The sequence below is a fragment of the Heptranchias perlo genome, chromosome 38 (assembly GCF_035084215.1).
Source record: "Heptranchias perlo isolate sHepPer1 chromosome 38, sHepPer1.hap1, whole genome shotgun sequence".
In the NCBI taxonomy this organism is placed as follows: Eukaryota; Metazoa; Chordata; class Chondrichthyes; order Hexanchiformes; family Hexanchidae; genus Heptranchias; species Heptranchias perlo.
Genome location: NC_090362.1, coordinates 12,810,906 through 12,832,268, shown reverse-complemented (window position 1 = coordinate 12,832,268; position 21,363 = coordinate 12,810,906). Strand labels below are relative to the sequence as shown.

Here is a 21,363-nt window from a genome sequence, read left to right as displayed (position 1 = left end):
AGGGGGAGAGAGGAAGAGAGCGAGGGGGAGAGAGGAAGAGAGAGAACGCGAGTGAGAGGAAGAGCACGAGAGAGAGAGAGAGAGGAAGAGAACGAGGGTGAGAGAGAGAGAACGTGAGTGAGAGGAAGAGCACGAGAGAGAGAGAGAGAAAAAGAGCGCGAGAGAGAAAGAGAGTGAGAGATGGAGAGAAAGCGAGATTGAGCACTTGTCTGGGTCTGTTGTGGACTAATTGATAGAGACTGATTGTTATGATCAGCCAACAACTCCATTATCGATGTATCACGCGAGTACCAGGATGGTAGACGGCGAATTAGATGAACCTCGGTCTTTTCTGGTCCAGCAATTCCGATGGCAACACCGGGGTTTGAAAGGGCAGGAGGGAACACAAGGTGAATCAATCAGTCGTGGTTAGTTGACGCCAAACTTGGGCTTTAAAGGCCTGTAGAATGTAGGAGGAAGGGAAGAGGGAGGGAGGGAAAGAGGGAGGGAGGGAAAGAGGGAGGGAGGGAAAGAGGGAGGGAGGGAAGAGGGAGGGAGGGAAAGAGGGAGGGAGGGAAAGAGGGAGGGAGGGAAAGAGGGAGGGAGGGAGGGAGGGAGGGAGGGGGCGAGAGGGGTCCACAGTGTTGAGATCCTGAGAAAGATTGAGTTGGAGAGTGAGAGATTATTCCAATAGTGAGGACACGGGGAGGAGGAAGGGTGTGTAATACCGGTGATTTAGGGATTTGGAGGAACGAGAGAGGAAAGTTCAAGGGAGCGATGTCCCCATAATATTTTACACAAACTGCTGTCAACAGAATGATCGGATGACGTTAACCAGGGACATGAAGCCCAAGGACAGACTGGGCTCGACCTGTGCGCTGTACCTGGATTTCTTCCTTGCTCAGCTGTGTGTTGTTCTGGATAAACCCGGCTGGCTCCTCCCAGCTTCCGTGCTTTGCTCCCAGGTTGTAATAATAATGGTAACCTCCCTTCACCCAGTGTCTCACCCACTGGCTGCCATTGTCACCTGCAGGTCAAAGGGTAAAGGTCAAAGGAACACACCGATCAAACACACCGATCACAAGGAGGTTTGTGGCACGTTGCCGTAGATCGACAGACCCGACCGCCGTTATCGGAGGGCTGTGGACAGGCACTCCACTCGTGGGCCTGCTGCGACTCTCTCCTCTTCCCTAAACGCACGGAGATGTCGCCCAGTGACTGACTCAGTGAAGATCGCAACGTCGCAGCTGCCCAATGAAAAGGCTCCGATTGAGTCAGAGGCGGTAATGATGTCACCACGCTGCGCGGGAGTTCGGAAACGACATCACCGATGGGCCGGGCCTGATCCACGGCTTCCCGACAAATCCAATTCCAGGATTTATGCCGCGTTTTGGGGATCGATTTCTGCAGTTGTGTTAATTTTTCTGTGAAAACTGTCGCCTAACAGATCAGTGCCTCAGACAGACCAGCACTGGGGCAGGGAATAAAAAACCAGAGAGAACTATTCATTTTATTCATTCTCGGGGTGTGGGCGTCGCTGGCAAGGCCGTCATTTATTGCCCATCCCTAGTTGCCCTTGAGGAGATGGTGGTGGGCCTTCTAGTTTGACACCGAGGATCTTGTTAGGCCACGTTGATGTGGGACTGGAGTCACATATAGGCCCAGACCGGGTAAGGACGGCAGGCTTCCTTCCCTGAAAGGACATTAGTGACTCAGATGGGTCATTATGACAATCCGACAGCTTCATGGTCACTTATACTAATACCAGCTTTTTATTCCCAGATTTTATTTTAAATTGAATCCAATTTCTCAAACTGCGTCTCCTGAAAGTGGATTTTATTACAGCTGTTCTATAAAAACCGCCTGCAGACAATACTCGCGCTTGGCTCTCGATTCTGCGGCAAAGGGCAGCGGAGACAGGTACGGACCCCGACCACGCGTAGTATAAAACTCGCGGGGGATTAACGGAGAGAAGCTGTGGTGTCGTTACACCAGCGAGAGGCCCTCACTCACCTTCGGCCTTTTTGGCCCGCTTGGCCTCGGTCAGCTCGAGCTGGTAGGTGTCATCGCACTCCGAGGTGACGCCATACAGCCCGACGTCGGGGGAGCGCAGAGTGTTCAGGATCTGGACCCTGTCCCCAGTGTCCACCGCTTCGTTGATGGTGAGAATCCCCAGAGCAACTAGAAGGGATGAGAGAGAAATCAAAATCAAATGGGAGCAGAACCAGGACAAGCACAGGGGGCAGCTCAGGGTCACCGGCCTCTCGGGATTGTGGGGCTCAGATCTCTGGATGCGACGCCACAAACAAATTATCGACTATCAGCTTCAATCTTCCGCTGTGGCTCTGGGGGTTAATGCGCTGCCTGGTGTGGTACTGAGCCTCACACACACCAGCAAGATCCCACGGTCAGTGCCTGCTCTGTGTAACAGTAGGAGCGTTTCCTCAATCACTCCCCAGGGCTGGGAGGAGCAATCAGCCAGGATTTCTAATTCCCATCACGTTCCAGTGACTCTACCTGGAAAGTGTCCGAGTGAGGACAGGACTGGGTGAGGGACCAGAGGGCACCTGGTGCCCCTGAAACCCCAGCAAGGACCAGCACCCTCTCACCGTCAACTCCGTGACTAACGAGTGGACCTTCCCCCTGGATGCGGTCATTTCGAGGCCAAAGGTCATCGGCACACCCGGGAGTTGGAAAGAATTTTGAGAGAGACCTGCTCGGAGACAGAGGATGTCAAAGTATTTTATTGATTGGTTCCTGGCAAATTTGAGTCAATCAGAAAAGTGAGACAGATTTAGTTTGAGCTATGGAGACATTTAAGGCTGTATCTGATACAATATATTTGCCAGTGGAGTCTGGATTTCTAAAACTTACATTTCTCGGCATCTTGTGTTTCCTTGTTGGATTTCCAGATGGTGTCCTGAATCTCATCGAGCCAGAGCACGGCAGAGTCATCCTGGGTCTCCTGTGGAGAGGCAAAGGGATCAGTGGCAACAATGGATGAATTACCCCAAGGGCGGTGTTAGCCACAAGCCACATGTGGCTAATTGGGAATCCAGATGTGGCTAATTGCATTTCTGATTAGTAAATGAAAACTGAGTAATAGACACGGTCGTTGTTATGTGATCTCAATACTCGTAATAAAGAAAAGATGTGCATTTATACAGCAATTTTCACAACCTCAGGACGACCCAAAACGCTCTACAGCCGATTAAGTACTTTTGAAGTGTAGTCACTGTTGTAATATTCGCACAGTGTGCATGTGAACTTTAACCTTTTTGTGCGTTTGTTGGTAAAATGGTAAGGCAGAGTGTGCGAGTGTTTTTTTGATCGTTGTGGCTGCCTTACTTCCTTGGTCACTGAATTGAGGTAGATGTTTGTTATTTAAATACACACGTGAGAAGTACATTTACCTGTATTGTGTGTAAGGAGTTTCTACTAAAATGAGTGCATGTGGCTAAAACGGTGTTGCCATAAACCTGTGGCTACTCAGCAATTTCTACTCGATAAACACTGGCCTCAGGGAAAGAGGAGATTCTGATTTCAGGACAGGGAGAAAATGGCCCAGTCGGTGTGCTGACAGGCTGTCACCACCAGGGGGTGCCTGACCTGCAGTGACACCACCACTGCCACCAGGGGGCACTCTGACATGCAGTGACACCACCACTGCCACCAGGGGGCACTCTGACATGCAGTGACACCACCACCGCCACCAGGGGGCACTCTGACATGCAGTTACATCACCACCGCCACCAGGGGGCACTCTGACATGCAGTTACACCACCACTGCCACCAGGGGGTGCCCTGACCCCATTCTCTGAAGGACAGTGATGGCCGCTGAGTTTCTGGCCCCATATTGACATCTCCTGGCCACATGTGATCATTCGCCCGGAGACACAGGCTCCTTTGTGCACTATGAGCGTCAGCGAGTGCCAGAAACAGACATTCCTCACACAACTAGGGTGAGCCTCACGAGAGGTGTGTTCAAAGGGCCTCAGCCCATTCGAGAAAGACTGTAACCCAATCTCTACCTCACTGCTGCTCTACTGTTGGGGCCAGTTGGGTTTTAAGAGCGATTTTTAAAAATTGAAATACCATTTTTACACAACTCAGAAATAAATGGCCAACTTTAGTATTTTACTGATTGTAGATGTGCAGTGTCCAGCTCTGGTCAGACCCACCTTGAGCACTGTGTCCAGCTCTGGTCAGACCCACCTTGAGCACTGTGTCCAGTTCTGGTCAGACCCACCTTGAGCACTGTGTCCAGTTCTGGTCAGACCCACCTTGAGCACTGTGTCCAGTTCTGGTCAGACCCACCTTGAGCACTGTGTCCAGTTCTGGTCAGACCCACCTTGAGCACTGTGTCCAGTTCTGGTCAGACCCACCTTGAGCACTGTGTCCAGTTCTGGTCAGACCCACCTTGAGCACTGTGTCCAGTTCTGGTCAGACCCACCTTGAGCACTGTGTCCAGTTCTGGTCAATGAGACACAAGGGAGCAGCTGGCCCTATTTGCCCTTTATAACTCCTAATTGCTGGTTTGTCCCGTTTGGTTTTCGAGGGCCAGGAGGTTTGGAAAGTGCTGTTCTTAGCGCTAATCGACAAACAGAATGCCGAGATCTGTCAGCATCGGTTGCTTGAGCTATCTGGGAACGTAGACTGTATTTTACATCTGGGCCCGAGGTTCCAGTGTGCGGAGATAAGGGGCCTCCGAGACTGATGGGGTACCTGTCGCCTGTGGGGCCCAGTCCCCAGCACTCGCAGGAAAAGGAGGGCAGAAAATTGGAAGAGGACAGCGAGCTGAAGGGTGCGACTGGCTTCGACTGTCAGGGGGGCAGCCTGTACATTTCCACGGCTGAGGCGGGCCTACTGAGTTTATTTGTCCCTGTGACTCCTCAACAGTTAAAAGCTCCTTAATGTTTACCCAAATCTGACAGGGGCCCAGCAGTGTACAAGGAGGTCGCAGCAATAAATACTGCTCTTTATGTAAAACATCTCCCTCACAGCCAAATTCCAATGCATAAAATGAACAGTCCCCTGAGGGTTGGATTTAGGCCTACTCAATCACCATGGCAACTTGACACAACAAGGGCGCAGCACTGTGTCGGAGCTGGGTAACTCAGATTATCGACCTTCGGTGTCAACCTTGGCTCGGTGGGCAGCACTCTCGCCTCTGAGTCATTGGCTGTGGGTTCAACTCCCGCTCCAGAGACCTAAACACAAAATCCAGGCTGACTTGAGGGAGTGCTGCACCGTCTGAAGTGCCACCTTTCGGGTGTGACGTTAAACCGAGGCTCCGTGTGCCCGCCCTCTCCTCCTTTAAGACGCTCCTTAAAACCTACCTCTTTGACTAAGCTTTTGGCCACCTGTCCCAATGTCTCTTTTGGCTCAGTGTCGAATGTTGTTTGATTACGCTTCTGTGAAGCGCCTTGGGACGTTTTACTACATTAAAGACGTTAAAGCTATTCGACTATGGACGGCATCACAACTGATCCTCTCCTCCCCCCGACAGTCACTCCCTCTTTCACACACACACACACTTTCCAGCAGGGGTCACCGGATATGGAGGAGGGGCAGGAACCCTGGATGGTTTTGCCCCTTCCTATTCCAGAGGCCAACTGTGGCACTCTTCCTCGCGCAGACTGGAGATCAGGCCTGGGGCCTCCCGGATCAGTGTGGCTCAGTAACAGACCGGCCGGTTAATGCACCCACTGAGCTATTGGGGGGGGGGAAAGAGATCTAATGCAAAGTTTTCACATAGTGAGGTAATATTCTAATCTGCCAGGTGTGGCTCCCTCCCCTCCCCCCTCCCCCCTCCCCCCTCCCCGGTCTCTGGCAGACGTTCAGTTTGGGTGTTGTGTTACTGGGAGCTGCACAAGAGAGAGACACAGGAGTCATTAGCAGATTAAACTGCCACCTGGAACTAGAACAGACCGGTCTGATCAATTAGATCACGGCTGATCTGCACCTCGACTCCAAAAAAAGGGACCCCTCCCTCACCAGCAGTGATTGATCCCCACAGGTGGAGAGGGAGGGAGGGAGCAGGAACGAGCGACACTGCTGGATTAGACGGGACAGGCAGGGCCAGGGGGTTGAATCGTTGCCAGCAGATCCCTCTTGCTGAACATGTTCTTTTGTGTGCATTCGAATGAATGAACCCGTGGGGACAGGCTGGGCTGAGAGCAGCGATAGACAGTCCCACCTACAACATCCTGGATCACAAACCCCAAACAGCAAAACGGAAAATAAAACACTCATTAAACCGTAAAGACCAGGAGCCGCTCTACAAGCAGGATCCAAACACTGTCCTCGTCCCCCTGTGGAAGGCGATTGATGTTCTTAAATTGCCGTTTGCATCTTGTAAATGAATGTTTATGAGAACAAGGATAAATTACAGACATCATTTAAGGTGTGTTTTTAACATTTCCCCCGCCCTGGCAGCTAAGGATCAGTGGGATGGTGTCGGTGTAATCCGGTAACTAACCGGTAACCCCATGATAACCTCTTGGTCACTCCCCGTTAACCCAATGATAACCTCCTGGTCACACCCCGTTAACCCCATGATAACCTCTTGGTCACTCCCCGTTAACCCAATGATAACCTCCTGGTAACTCCCCGGTAATCCCATGATAACCTCCTGGTAACCCCCCGTTAACCCCATGAAAATCTCCTGGTAACTCCCCGGTAACCCCATGATAACCTCCTGGTAACTCCCCGGTAACCCCATGATAACCTCCTGGTAACTCCCCGGTAACCCCATGATAACCTCCCCGGTAACCCCATGATAACCTCCCCGGTAACCCCATGATAACCTCCCCGGTAACCCCATGATAACCTCCCCGGTAACCCCATGATAACCTCCCCGGTAACTCCATGATAACCTCCCCGGTAACTCCATGATAACCTCCCCGGTAACTCCATGATAACCTCCCCGGTAACTCCATGATAACCTCCCCGGTAACTCCATGATAACCTCCCCGGTAACTCCATGATAACCTCCCCGGTAACTCCATGATAACCTCCTGGTAACTCCATGATAACCTCCTGGTAACTCCATGATAACCTCCTGGTACCTCACCCAAGCGCCCAATCTTGGGGCATCAGCCGAGGTTCTGAGTGATGGCAGGGTATTTGACTGCAGAAAGCATCACAGCCGAGCTTATTGGTTACGAAAAAAACATTGGCGATGGGAAAAGGGCTGTTTGAAGTTGAGAATCATCCAGTTTGGTAACAAAGAGTCTGTTCGCTTCTCAATTGGCCGTGGAAAGGCAGGGCATTGGGAGGATGGACGTGTTGGGCGGCCAATGGTGGGGGCGGGGCAGTGGGAGATTGGAGGTCATGTGATGAAACCTCCTGGAATACGTCCAACCACAGTTGGCAACCCTACTCCCAAAAGTAGAAAGGAAGTTAGATTTGGGAGCATGATCGGCAGGAAAATATTCCGCGAGATGCTGACCCCTGACCTGGAACATTGCCCTGGAAGTTCTCCAAAGTAAATGAAAAAGTGTTGCACAAGTGGGGGAGGGGGGGGAAGTGCACAGACCGCCACTTCCTGTGGTGGGTAAGGGCAGAAGGAAACCAGCATCACAGGGACAAGGGAGAAGTGGTCAAAGGGACTCCAAGAATTCCTCTTTTTAATGTCGGCTGGTCTTCAACGATAACCAAGGCTTAAAGGAGGAAGGGAGCGGGTGGGTTGGGAGCTGTGGACTGATGGGTAAGGTTGGAGTTGAGGGGCAAGCACTAGTTGATGGAGCGTGTGGGGAGATGGCCGTGTGTTACCCCAGGGCAAAGGATCTCTCTGAGGGTGGAACCCTCCGTCACTGAGGCGGTGGCCCAGGGAGGACCCTGGGAGACTCTGTCCGTGTACATGTTCCTCTATGGCCGGGCTGCTCGCTGCAGTCCCAGTGTTCACACCACACTCTCAGTCGATAAACCCTGTGGCTGAACTTGCTCCCAAAGGGATTGGATGGAGGAATAAATTACCTGCCTGCTCTCCCCATCAGTGAATCTCGTGGTGTAGAACAGCGGCCAAGGGGGGATGAAGGGAGACTTGCCTTTCTGTAACTAGTGTCGTGTCACATCTCTCGGAAACACCTCAAAATTGCTTCACGCACAGAGAAAGACTTTGGGCTGCAGCGACTCCCTAAACAGGCAGATGTAACCACCATTTTGTGCACAGCAAGGTCCCAACAACACCAAGTTGAGTGACCAGTTAATCTTGGTGGGTGTTGGATGAGGGAGGAATTACCGGCCAGGACACCGGGAGAACTCCCTGCTCCTCTTCCAACAGTGGCTGTGGGATCTTTCACGCCCACCTGAGAGCCATGTTGGAAATGCAGCATCCCCTCAGCATGGGAGCGTCGGCCTGGACTACAAGGTCAAATCCTGAAGCAGGGCTTCGAGCTGTGACCTTCTGCCTCAGAAGTGAGCGTGCTACCAACTGAGCCAAGCTGACACGGAACGCCGTGAGGGTAAAAGGAACGCAGAAATAATTTAGCTGGAAACCAAATCAGAAACATTCCAACTTCACTTTCATTTAAAGCCACGTGTCAGACAGCACAGATTAAACTCCCGAGTGAAGATCAGGAAGCTGCTCTTGCTGTTCCGAGTCTGCCTGAGGCAGGGCCATAAATGGAAGTTTTAAATTCTCTCTCCCTCTCTTTCTAAACACACAAGCTGCGCCAATATCAGAAAACCTATTCCCAAATCTTTAAGGTCTCCAACCAGCTAGTTTCACTGGCACAAAAACTCTTTTTCCCCAAACGATAGCTGTGTAGGGAATTGCCATGGACAAACATCAAGGTTATTTGGTTCACTGCCGATCCAGAAACAGACCTCGCTTGCTGGGAGTGCGGGGGTGCACAAAATGCAACAATATTCACGTTAACCCTTCAACACTACACACACCCCTTTGCTACCAGTTATTGTTTCCTAATTTTCCATCGTCCTCTCCTTCCAAGGGTCCGATTCCACGCGCACACAGACACCCAAGGCAGCGAGTGTCAGCAGCATATTCAACCATGGTGGGGGGGGGGGAAATTGCAGTCGAGCCCAATCTTGTCCTACACGCACTTACCAGCGGGGGTTACTGCGATCAGGAACCCTTCGTTCCTCCAGAGTTTCTGGTCTCTCACCATTTAGAAAATATTCCACTGTGTCTTTCTTGGATCCAAAGTGGACGACCTCACACTTCCCCACATTGAACTCCATCCGCCATCGTTTTGCCCACTCACTTAGTCTGTCCACATCCCTTTCTAACTTCCTGCTCCCAGTTACACAAGTTACTATACTACCTAACTTGGTGTCGTTAGGAAACGTAGATATACAACTCTCTAATCCTTCATCTCAGTCATTAATATATATCGTGAAAAGCTGAGGCCCCAATACAGATCCCTGGGGAACACCACGTGTCACGTCCTGCCAATCAGAGTGTATTCCCTACTCTTGGTCTCCGACCTCCCAACCAATTATCAACCCATGTTCTAAAGTCACCTCCAATTCCACGTGCTCTCATTTTGATAAACGAGAGATATGGTGGGATATGAGATTTCCCAGACATGGATGGGCTGTCGGGGTCTTCACGAGTCCTGTATCCTATGTGTGTGGGTCAGACACTGTCCGTAGCTAATTGTTACTGTAATATCACACACGTGAATGGCTTCACGCTCCCGTACCTGAGCTTTCTCCCTCTTGGTCCTGAGGAGTGTCTCCTGGTAATGCTCGGCGATCGGAGGGCAGACATCAGCCAGCTTGGCACTGGGCAGCAGCAGGGCCTGCAGAGTCTTCTGAGAGTCCCCTTCATCCACGGCCTCGTTAATCAGACCAATTGCCTTAATCCCTGGGGGGAAAAAAACAGAAACGGGTTTAATCTCCCGACAGGAGATAGAGAGAGAGAGAGAGAGAGATAGAGATAGAGAAAATACAACAAGATCCTCTTCACAAGACCAACCCAACGAGATGCCCCAGGGAAATGACCCACCTTCTATAGACCTGGGAGATGCTGCGTCTGATTACCTGGTCTGTGCCTAGACAACTGATCTCATCTGGGGCTACACATGGCCTCAGTGCCCCTTAGATTGGGGTGAGGGGGGAGTGGGGGGTAGAAAAGAGGAAAAAAAAAGACAGGTTCCAACTACTGATCACGACCTAGTGACCTCAGCTGTGAGGTGTATGGACATTGGGCGGGGTAACGATCGAGCTTCGGCTGTGATGCTTCTGTTGTCGATTATCCTGCCATAACTCACTGTCCAGGTTCACACTTGAAAGATGGTCACTGAGCAACACAGGAATTGCTGGTTGAAAGAAGACCACGGTCCGTCTAGTTTGCCTTCTCCCATCCCGGTAGTCGCATGATACAATGATAATGGAGTTGTTGACTAATTATAGCAATCAATCTCTATCAATTAGTCTACAACAGACCCAGACATGAGGTGAGGAAACCCCCAGTGGTGGAGAGCTTTGAGAACCAGAGGTCCAAAATCACCTGTTCCACCCGAGCCTGTTACAATCACCACACGCCATGTCTCACAGTACTCATATACTGTGTCCTAAAGTCGATCTAAATTGAGTGAGGTGCTGGAGGTTAGAACTCCCCCTTAACCCCAGCAAGAGTCAGCAGCTGGGATTGGTCGACTCCCTGCGGCCATGTTGGGATCAGCCAGCTCATAATCTCTTGGGCGGAACCTTATCGAAGACCTTCTGGACGTCCATACAGACGACATCCATGCTAGTGACCTCCTCAAAACATTCGGCTGGATTAGTCAGACAGGACCTGCCCGTCACAAATCGATGCTGACTCACTTTGATCAGCTCATACTTGTTCAAATGCTCAGTCACTCTGTCCCTGATGATAGATTCTAATAATTTCCCCACAACCGATGTTAAACTGACAGGTTTGTCGTTTCCTGGTTTCTTGCTCCCCCCTGTCTTAAATAAAAAAGTGACATCTGCAACTTTCCAATCCAAGGACGGAATTCCCGAATTCAGAGAGTTTTGGAAAATTATGACATCTGCAATTTCCCCACCTGTTTTTTTTAATACCCTGGAGTGGAAACAATCAGGTCGAGGAGATTTGTCCACATTAAGTCCCATACCCTGCCGGAAAGTGAAAGTGTGCAGGGGAGGTTTGTTGGGTTGGCTTGTGACGCTCCCCATGGTCAGATAGCCTGTTGGCGCACACACACATCTGAAGAGCTGCGAACTTGCGCAAAGTACAGGAGGGTTGCCCAGTGCCCATGGAGCTCGCCCCCAGCAAGAGTCAGCAAGATCAAAAGCGAACTCCGACAATCTGATCAGGACCAGCTCCGACCACAACTCACCTTTTAAGGTCACGAGTTATGGGCAGTACACAGAACAATGGGCGACTGTCAGCGTGCAGAGCGGGGAGAGGCTGACAGGATGGGTGAGCTGGTGACTCATTACCCAAGGTGTGTAACCAGGACACAGTTCCATCACATCCCCTGACGACAAGAGCCCATTAAACAGGTTTGGTGAAGTTCTCACCTAGTGATACTAACCTGGTTGATGGTTAAAGCTGGTTTACGGCTTTAGATTTTGTGCGTAAATGCACCGTCCATTGGGAGCCGAGTTAGCTCGTCTCAGCCGAGGCAGCGGTAGGGGGTGCTACATCTGGACACAGTACCCCCAGACCGGGGTGGGGGGGCCAGTCATGGGTCCTGATCACCATATAGCGACCACCTGTGGGAGGGCGGGTGTGTGGGTATCAGGTGGAGGCAATCAGGCTCGGCTCTAATTCCCCAACATTCACCGTCGAGACTCACACCTGGAGAACGAGGTGATGTGGCACTGGCCCCCAGTGAGGGGGGGGGGGCCCTCGGCACTGGCCCCCAGGGAGGGGGGGGCCCTCGGCACTGGCCCCCAGGGAGGGGGGGGGCCCTCGGCACTGGCCCCCAGGGAGGGGGGGGGCCCTCGGCACTGGCCCCCAGGGAGGGGGGGGGCCCTCGGCACTGGCCCCCAGGGAGGGGGGGGGCCCTCGGCACTGGCCCCCAGGGAGGGGGGGGGCCCTCGGCACTGGCCCCCAGGGAGGGGGGGGGCCCTCGGCACTGGCCCCCAGGGAGGGGGGGGGCCCTCGGCACTGGCCCCCAGGGAGGGGGGGGGGGCCCTCGGCACTGGCCCCCAGGGAGGGGGGGCCCTCGGCACTGGCCCCCAGGGAGGGGGGGGCCCTCGGCACTGGCCCCCAGGGAGGGGGGGGCCCTCGGCACTGGCCCCCAGGGAGGGGGGGCCCTCGGCACCGGGCCCACGGTGAGGGGGGGGGGGCCCTCGGCACCGGGCCCACGGTGAGGGGGGGGGGGCCCTCGGCACTGGCCCCCAGGGAGGGGGGGGCCCTCGGCACTGGCCCCCAGGGAGGGGGGGGGCCCTCGGCACTGGCCCCCAGGGAGGGGGGGGGCCCTCGGCACCGGGCCCACGGTGAGGGGGGGGGGGGGGGCCCTCGGCACCGGGCCCACGGTGAGGGGGGGGGGGGGCCCTCGGCACTGGCCCCCAGGGAGAGGGGGGCCCTCGGCACCGGGCCCACGGTGAGGGGGGGGGGGGGCCCTCGGCACCGGGCCCACGGTGAGGGGGGGCCCTCGGCACTGGCCCCCAGTGAGGGGGGGGCCCTCGGCACTGGCCCCCAGTGAGGGGGGGGCCCTCGGCACTGGCCCCCAGTGAGGGGGGGGCCCTCGGCACTGGCCCCCAGTGAGGGGAGGGGCCCTCGGCACCGGGCCCACGGTGAGGGGGGGGGGGCCCCTCGGCACCGGGCCCACGGTGAGGGGGGGGGGCCCTCGGCACCGGGCCCACGGTGAGGGGGGGGGCCCCTCGGCACCGGGCCCACGGTGAGGGGGGGGGCCCCTCGGCACCGGGCCCACGGTGAGGGGGGGGGCCCCTCGGCACCGGGCCCACGGTGAGGGGGGGGGGGGCCCCTCGGCACCGGGCCCACGGTGAGGGGGGGGGGGGCCCCTCGGCACCGGGCCCACGGTGAGGGGGGGGGGGCCCCTCGGCACCGGGCCCACGGTGAGGGGGGGGCCCCTCGGCACCGGGCCCACGGTGAGGGGGGGGCCCCTCGGCACCGGGCCCACGGTGAGGGGGGGGGGGGGCCCTCGGCACCGGGCCCACGGTGAGGGGGGGGGGGCCCCTCGGCACCGGGCCCACGGTGAGGGGGGGCCCCTCGGCACCGGGCCCACGGTGAGGGGGGGCCCCTCGGCACCGGGCCCACGGTGAGGGGGGGCCCCTCGGCACCGGGCCCACGGTGAGGGGGGGCCCCTCGGCACCGGGCCCACGGTGAGGGGGGGCCCCTCGGCACCGGGCCCACGGTGAGGGGGGGCCCCTCGGCACCGGGCCCACGGTGAGGGGGGGCCCCTCGGCACCGGGCCCACGGTGAGGGGGGGCCCCTCGGCACCGGGCCCACGGTGAGGGGGGGCCCCTCGGCACCGGGCCCACGGTGAGGGGGGGCCCTCGGCACCGGGCCCACGGTGAGAGGCAAGAAACTTGGAGAGAGAAATACTTCAGGGATTACCTCAGTGAAGAGTTTTCATGGGTTTGTGCAAAACTGACAGACAGAACATTCCTAAAATACACCCCAAGAGCTTGTGTGCATTTATATAACACCTGGAAAGGAGGTGAGATCTTACAGAAATATAGTAAGGTATAGAAAGGGAAAACTCAAGAGTATTACTCCAGACTAAACTGTGCAAGTAGAACAAGAGGGTAAACTAATAAAAGGTAACTTTAGGATTCCTGATATCTTCTTCACGCACTCTCCCCTAAACCCCTCTCCACACCTCTTCCTATCTTCAAAACCCTCTTTCAAGTTTTAAGCCTCGGCCTTCCTAATCCTGCCTCCCACTCCTGGTCAGGACTGTTCCCGACCTGAGAAACGCCCTGGAATATTCTGCTACGTTAAGTGCTCTGTGAGTTGCTGTAAAGGAATGTTTTCTGCGTGGATCGGAAATTCACACTGACCCAACTCTACCGAAGTTGGGATTGTGGGCCTTGTTGGGACAAAGTAGAGGGAGCTTCACTCCGCACCAAAAACTGTCCCGTATCCTGACCTGGAAGTACTTTCATCCTCTGGCATCAACTATCTGCACCTTGATGAGCACAAAACTCACCGAAGATATTTTTAAACTGTAGAAACACCTGGCCCCTTGTTTCCACCGGTCACTTACTGTCGTGTTCCTCTTGCACCACCATATTGACCTTGTCCACAGATCCCTGGATGTCGTTCCAGGTGAGAAACTCATTGTCGTCTGCTTGAGCCTTGGCCTTCAGCTTCATCAGCTCATCGACGTACCTACGAGACAGAAATGCAGCACATTAGTACAGAAGATTAAGGGGTGATCTAATTGAGGTGTTTAAGACAATTAAAGGATTCGATAGAGTAGATGGAGAGAAACTATTTCCTCTGGTGGGGGGAGTCCAGAGCAAGGGGGCAAGACCTTAAAATTAGAGCTGGGCCATTCAGGGGTGATGTCAGGAAGCACTTCTTCACACAAAGGGGGGTGGAAATCTGGAACTCCCTCCATCAAAAAACTGTTGAGGCTGGGGGTCAATTGGAAATGTCAAAACTGAGATTGATAGATTTTTATTGGTTATGGAACCATGGATGGAGTGAAGATACAGATCAGCCATGATCTTACTGAATGACTGTAAACAATTTTACAACACCAAGTTATAGTCCAGCAATTTTATTTTAAATTCACAAGCTTTCGGAGACTTCCTCCTTCCTCAGGTAAATTACCTGACGAAGGAGGAAGCCTCCGAAAGCTTGTGAATTTAAAATAAAATTGCTGGACTATAACTTGGTGTTGTAAAATTGTTTACAATTGTCAACCCCAGTCCATCACCGGCATCTCCACATCATTACTGAATGACAGAATAGGCTCGAGGGGCTGAATGGCCTCCTCCTGTTCCTATGTTTGCAAAGTGCACTCACGGGGAGCTGACAGGAAGTAACAACGATTGGGAAGGACGAGATGGTGGGAGGTTGTTTAAGAGCAAAGAATGGTTAACAGGATGTTTAACACGTGATTACGTGGACACCGCTTTGCCCCGTCTTTTGTTCCGCTGGCTCCCTCTGGCCTAGTAAACACAGCACTGGTTGCTAGGCTGCGGTAGGCCTCAGCCCCATACCTCTGCGCATTGCCATCGTCCACGTTAGTGAGGCCCGTCACACGGTTCCTCAGCAGCCTCCAAACTTCGTTCACATCACCGGCATCCAGAGCTCGATTGATCAGTGCCACAGAGGACAACATCTCCACGGCAACAGCCAGCTCGGCGTGTGTGAGATTACCCTAGTGAGAGGGACGTTTAAAACGGTTAACACCTTCTAGATTTCAATAAATAAAAAGATAATATTTTCAGTGTACCATACCTATATAATCATTTAAAAAGAAAGCATGAGACATTCTGCCCATCAATCCTGCTCCTCCCACAGCCCAGGTACACTCTCCTCTATCACAGACATTACCGACCCATTTAATCTCCTCCCACAGCCCATGTACACTCTCCCCTATCACAGACTCTCCCCACCCATTTAATCTCCTCCCACAGCCCATATACACTCTCCCCTATCATAGACTCTACCCACCCATTTAATCTCCTCCCACAGCCCATGTACACTCTCCCCTATCATGGACTCTCCCCACCCATTTAATCTCCTCCCACAGCCCATGTACACTCTCCCCTATCATAGACTCTACCCACCCATTTAATCTCCTCCCACAGCCCATGTGCACTCTCCCCTATCATGGACTCTCCCCACCCATTTAATCTCCTCCCACAGCCCATGTACACTCTCCCCTATCACGGACTCTACCCACCCATTTAATCTCCTCCCACAGCCCATATACACTCTCCCCTATCATAGACTCTACCCACCCATTTAATCTCCTCCCACAGCCCATGTACACTCTCCCCTATCATAGACTCTACCCACCCATTTAATCTCCTCCCACAGCCCATGTACACTCTCCCCTATCACGGACTCTACCCACCCATTTAATCTCCTCCCACAGCCCATGTACACTCTCCCCTATCATAGACTCTACCCACCCATTTAATCTCCTCCCACAGCCCATGTACACTCTCCCCTATCATGCACTCGCCCCATCAGCTGCACCCCGCAGGATGAGGACAATCTCACCTCGTGACTCTGTTGTTGCAGGGTGGAAAGTTCCCTCTGGTAGAGTTCGGCAGCGAACGGGTGGACCTCCGGTAACTGGGCATCGCGATTCATCAGCTCCGTAACCGTGTCTTCTGCTACGCCTTTGCGAATCGCAGCGTTGATTCGAGACACAGCTTCCAGCACTGAAACAATAGATTCTATCAGGGCATTCCCAATGTGGGCAGTTCATTGTCTGTACAGTCCCTCGGAATAATACATATCAAGATTTCCTTTTGGTGAATTTTGGAAGTTATTGTTGTAAATAGAAGACATTCCCGTTTCAGACAGCCCATATCTCCATCAAACACTCCCAAGGCAGGTACAGCGTGGGTTAGATACAGAGTAAAGCTCCCTCTACACTGTCCCATCAAACACTCTCAGGGTAGTTACAGTCTGATTGCTGTGCTTTGGATGAGACATTAAACTGAGGTCCCATCCCACTGTTCAGGTGGATGTTAAGGATCTGAGGGCACTATTTGAAGAAAGGCAGGAAGCTCTCCTGGTGTCCCGGCCAATGTTCTCTCCTCAACTGATACCACCAAAAACAGGTTAAAGAATGTTTTGGAGTTCTCGCTGTTCGCAAATTGGGCACTGTAATCAAAACACTTTGGGATGTTTTTGAGAGATGTGTGCTAATGCGTTTTATAAATGCATATTCCTTTCATGTGAGTGTTGTATCTGGAACAATCCATGCTTGATGATGTAATTTCCCACCACAGGATGTCTCATTAGCTAAAAAAGGCCGTGATCACATTAAGAGTGACTGCACTACAAACTGCTCCTTTCTCCCTCCGGTTCATTCCCTCCTCTCCTGCAGGCAGTGAGAGTGACACTGGGAATGGATCGCACTAGCTGCAATGTACAACCGAAGTCAAGCATATTCACAGAATCACACAGAAACAGAAGGTGGCCATTCGGCCCATCATGCCTGTGCTGGCTCTTTGAAAGAGCCATCCAATTAGTCCCACTCCCCTTGCTCTTTCCCCATAGCCCTGCAAGCTTTTCCGTTTCAAATGTTCTCCTTAGAGCAGGGAAGGTTGAGAGGAGATTTGATACAAGTGTTTTAAATTATGATGGGTTTAGATAAAGTAAATAAAGAGAAACTGTTCCCATTGGCAGAAGGGTCGAGAACCAGAGGACACAGATTTAAGGCGATTGGCAAAAGAACCAAAAGGCGACAGGAAGAAAAACTTTTTTATGCAGCGAGTAGTTATGATCTGGAAGGGGTATCTGAAAGGGTGGTGGAGGCAGATTCAATCGTGGCTTTCAAAGAGGAATTGGATAAGTACTTGAAGGGAAAAAATTTGCAGGGCTATGGGGAATGTTCGGGGGAATGGGACGACCTGGATTGCTCTTACAAAGAGCTGGTACGGGCTCGATGGGCCGAATAGCCTCCTTCTGTGCTATAACCATTCTATAAATATTTATCCAATTCCCTTTTGAAAGTTACTACTGAATCTGCTTCCTTTCCGACAGTGCATTCCAGATCATAACAACTCGCTGCGTTAAAAAAAGTCTCCTCTCCCCTCTGGTTCTTTTGCCAATTGGATTAACCAGCAGCGATCGCTTGTGGAGCCTGTGTGGGCCAACGGTTAATTCTTGAGTTTTCAATGGTGATCCCCTGGGGTAAGGGACCCACCTTAAGCAGGTCCAACTACAAAGCAATTGCTCTGAGCTTCCTACACAGGGTGCACACTATGGTTGGCCTTTGATGGAGGCCTGAGTGTAAGAATCACTGAACTCGTCCTTAATTGGCAGTCAAATTAAGTCAATATATATTTCCACAACAAATCCAGAAGTTGAATTTTTTGAGGAGGTCACTGACATGGTGGGCAGGGAAGTGTCTATGGACGTGGTCTATATGGACTTCCAGAAGACATCTGGTAAGCTTTTGCACAACAGAATATTAGCAAAAATCAAAGTGCACGGAATTGGAGGTAACCTTGTGACATGGGGTGGTAATTGGTTGGGAGACAGGAGACTGAGAGTGCGGATAAAAGATTCGAAATTTGATTGGCGGGATGTGACTAGTGGTGTTCCTCAGGAATCTGTACTTTTCATCATATATATGTATCAATGACTTGGGTGAAAGTTGTGTGGATGGGAGCAGGAACAAAGGGACACAGGCAGATTAAGTGAGTGGGCAAAACTGTGACAGATGGAGTTCAATGTGGGAAAGTGTGAAGTCATCCACTTTGGATCAAAGAAAGACAAATCAGAGTATTTCCTTAATGGCGAGAGACTAGCAGTGATGAAGGAACAAAGGGACATAAATTACAACAAGCTGGTGCACAGGTAGAAAAGGTAATGAAAAAGGCTAATGGAATGTTGGCCTTTATCTCAAGGGGGCTGATTACAAAGAGGAGGAAGTTATGCCTCAGTTGTACAGAGATTTGGTCAGACCCGATCTGGAGGGCCGTATTCAGTTTTGGGCACTGCACCTCAGGAAGGAAATGTTGGCTTTGGAGGAGGTACAGCACAGATTCACCAGAACGACAAGGTTAAATTATTAGGACAGGTTGTATAAACTTGGCTTGAATTCCCTTCGGTTTCGAAGGCTGAAGGGTGATCTAATTTAAAAAGATGTTTAAAACGTTTTGATAGGGTAGATACAGAGAAACTATTTCCTGTGGTGGGGGAATCCAGAACAAGGGAACAAAATAAAATTAGAGCTAGACCATTCAGGAGTGAAATCAGGGATCACTTTTTCACATAAAGGGTAGTGGAATTGTGAAATTCTTTCCCCCAAAAGGCGGTGGTCACTGGGCGTTCAAGTTTGAGACCGATAGATCTTTGTTGGGTGAAGGTATCAAAGGATATGGAGTGAAGATGGGTAAATGGAGTTGAGGTACGTATCAGCCATGATCTAATTGAATGGTAGGACAGGCTCGAGGGGCTGAACGGCCTCATCCTGTTCCTATGAGACGACAGATACTCACTTTTCTTGAATCTCCGAGAATCTTCATTGGCCTGCTCAACACCCAACTGTAACTCCTCCTTTGTTAGAGGCTCATTCGAGTCCTGTGGGGGGGCAAACGGAGAGGAGAGGAAGAGATTAGCAGGCTGTACAATGTGTAATGTTCTATGGATAGCTCTTAAATATTTTAAGAGGGGGAATCCAGAACAAGGGAACATAATCTTAAAATTAAACCTAGGCCATTCAGGAGTGAAATCAGGGATCACTTATTCACATGAAGGGTAGTGGAAATGTGGAATTCTCTTCCCCATAAGGCTGTGAAATATCCAGCGTCAATTTACAGAGGATCCAGCAATATGCAAGCTCACTGACATCCAGTGAGAGCTGGGATTCAGACTACCGGAATTCTATAACTGTTTCCCTGTTTTGAGTAAAGTATCCTAAAGGATATGTGTGCTGGGAATAGAACACTGTCCTACATCAAAAACTCCCAGGGCAGGTACAGCACGGGTTAGATACAGAGTAAAGCTCCCTCTACACTGTCCCATTAAACACTCCCAGGGTCAGGTACAGCACGGGTTAGATACAGAGTAAAGCTCCCTCTACACTGTCCCATTAAACACTCCCAGGGCAGGTACAGCACGGGTTAGATACAGAGTAAAGCTCCCTCTACACTGTCCCAAACACTCCCAGGGCAGGTACAGCATGGGTTAGATACAGAGTAAAGCTCCCTCTACACTGTCCCAAACACTCCCAGGGCAGGTACAGCATGGGTTAGATACAGAGTAAAGCTCCCTCTACACTGTCCCAAACACTGCTAGGGCAGGTACAGCACGGGTTAGATGCAGAGTAAAGCTCCTTCTACACTGTCCCAATTTGGTGTCAATTAGAGGCAGTTTGGTGCTCTGGGCCTGTGACACTTGCGGAGCATTCAGGATTCACTGGCACCAGATACCCTCTGGTACATCACCCAAGGGACCATTCAACATATGTGATCCCAAACAGCGAGTGTCAGCAGGTTATTCATCTATGGAGGAGAACATGTCTGCCAATGGTGATCCTGTGCTCACCTCTAGCAGGAGTTACTAAGGCCCAGATTTTCAGCCTATTCATAGTCAGTGTAGTTCTCCTCCGACTGCTGGTCTAGTTAAGATCAGTTAACTCAGCACAGACCAGGGGTTGAAACAGGGACCTTCCTTGTTTGTGTCTCACTGGACCATTGGGGGATCCCCATAGGAAAGCCTTTGTAAAAAGGAGCAAATGGCAGGAGCAGGCTTCACTGTGGCCTATTTTTCCCAGTCCGATCAGCTGAGTGTCCCATCAAGTTTGAGCCAAGGACACGCTTCAGCGCCAAAGCATCTAGAATTCATTCTCGTTCTCCGTTTCTCTGAATGCTGACAGGGAAGTTCAGGCAGGTGTAACTACTCAAGCCGCAATGTGTGACCTCCCAACTCATAGAATCTTACAGCACAGGAGGAGGCCATTCAGCCCATCATACCTGTGCCGGCTCTTTGAAAGAGCTATCCAATTAGTCTCACTCCCCTCACTCTTTCCTCATAGCCCTGCAAGTTTTTCCTTTTCAAATATTTATCCAATTCCCATTTGAAAGTTAATATTGAATCTGCTTCCAGATCGTAACAACTCGCTGTGTAAAAAAAAAAATTCTCCTCGTCTCCCCCTCTCTGGTTCTTTTGCCAATTATCTTGATTCTCTACCTGTGCTTTCAGCTGTTTGTCTGAGGAGAGCTGTTTGAGGTACCAGTCACAGTTGTCCAGCTCCACCCCCCGCAGGCCCAAGGCCGGGGATTTCAAGACGTTGTACAGGACAGTCCCATCTCCTCGCTCCAGAGCTTCGTCCACACTCCTCAGGCTGGTTTGTACTGGAATCACAACAGGTCAACGGGTCAGAACACAAGGAACATTCTGGATGAGAAAGGGCTGTTTAGCTCATTTAAATTTAATACATGTATTAGGAAAATCTTTACTCAAAGCAAGAAATGTATGCAACAATTTGCCTCCCGATGTAACATCTAGGGTTGCCAACCCTCCAGGATTGCCCTGGAGTCTCCAGGAAGTGAACATTAATCTCCTGGACTCTGCTGCAAGCAAAAACCCAGGAGAAAAATCATAGGGGCGTTAAAAAAACAATTGAGGTCTTTATTAAATTTTCTTTGAACACTTCTGTTTATTAGATATAAAAACATTGGACATGGGAGAAAAGGCTGTTTGACTGACAGTCAAGAATCATCCAATTGAGTAATGAAAAGTCTGTTCGCTTTCCGATTGGCCGTGGGAAGGCGGGGCAAAGCGAG

General features: G+C 51.9%; 1 protein-coding gene across 1 annotated transcript in view; it reads right to left on the bottom strand.

Moving 5' to 3' along the window:
• The window catches only part of iqgap1 (IQ motif containing GTPase activating protein 1), a 113,062-nt gene that overhangs the window by 43,328 nt on the left and 48,371 nt on the right, over nt 1-21,363 (bottom strand). The window contains exons 10-18 of the mRNA XM_067973449.1: nt 20,768-20,931; nt 19,075-19,156; nt 16,115-16,278; nt 15,103-15,263; nt 14,139-14,263; nt 9,651-9,814; nt 2,854-2,944; nt 1,993-2,160; nt 864-1,006 (exon numbers count right to left, since the gene is read on the bottom strand). Of these exons, the coding sequence (XP_067829550.1) occupies nt 864-1,006; nt 1,993-2,160; nt 2,854-2,944; nt 9,651-9,814; nt 14,139-14,263; nt 15,103-15,263; nt 16,115-16,278; nt 19,075-19,156; nt 20,768-20,931 (1,262 nt within the window). The remainder of the gene's footprint in view (nt 1-863; nt 1,007-1,992; nt 2,161-2,853; nt 2,945-9,650; nt 9,815-14,138; nt 14,264-15,102; nt 15,264-16,114; nt 16,279-19,074; nt 19,157-20,767; nt 20,932-21,363) is intronic.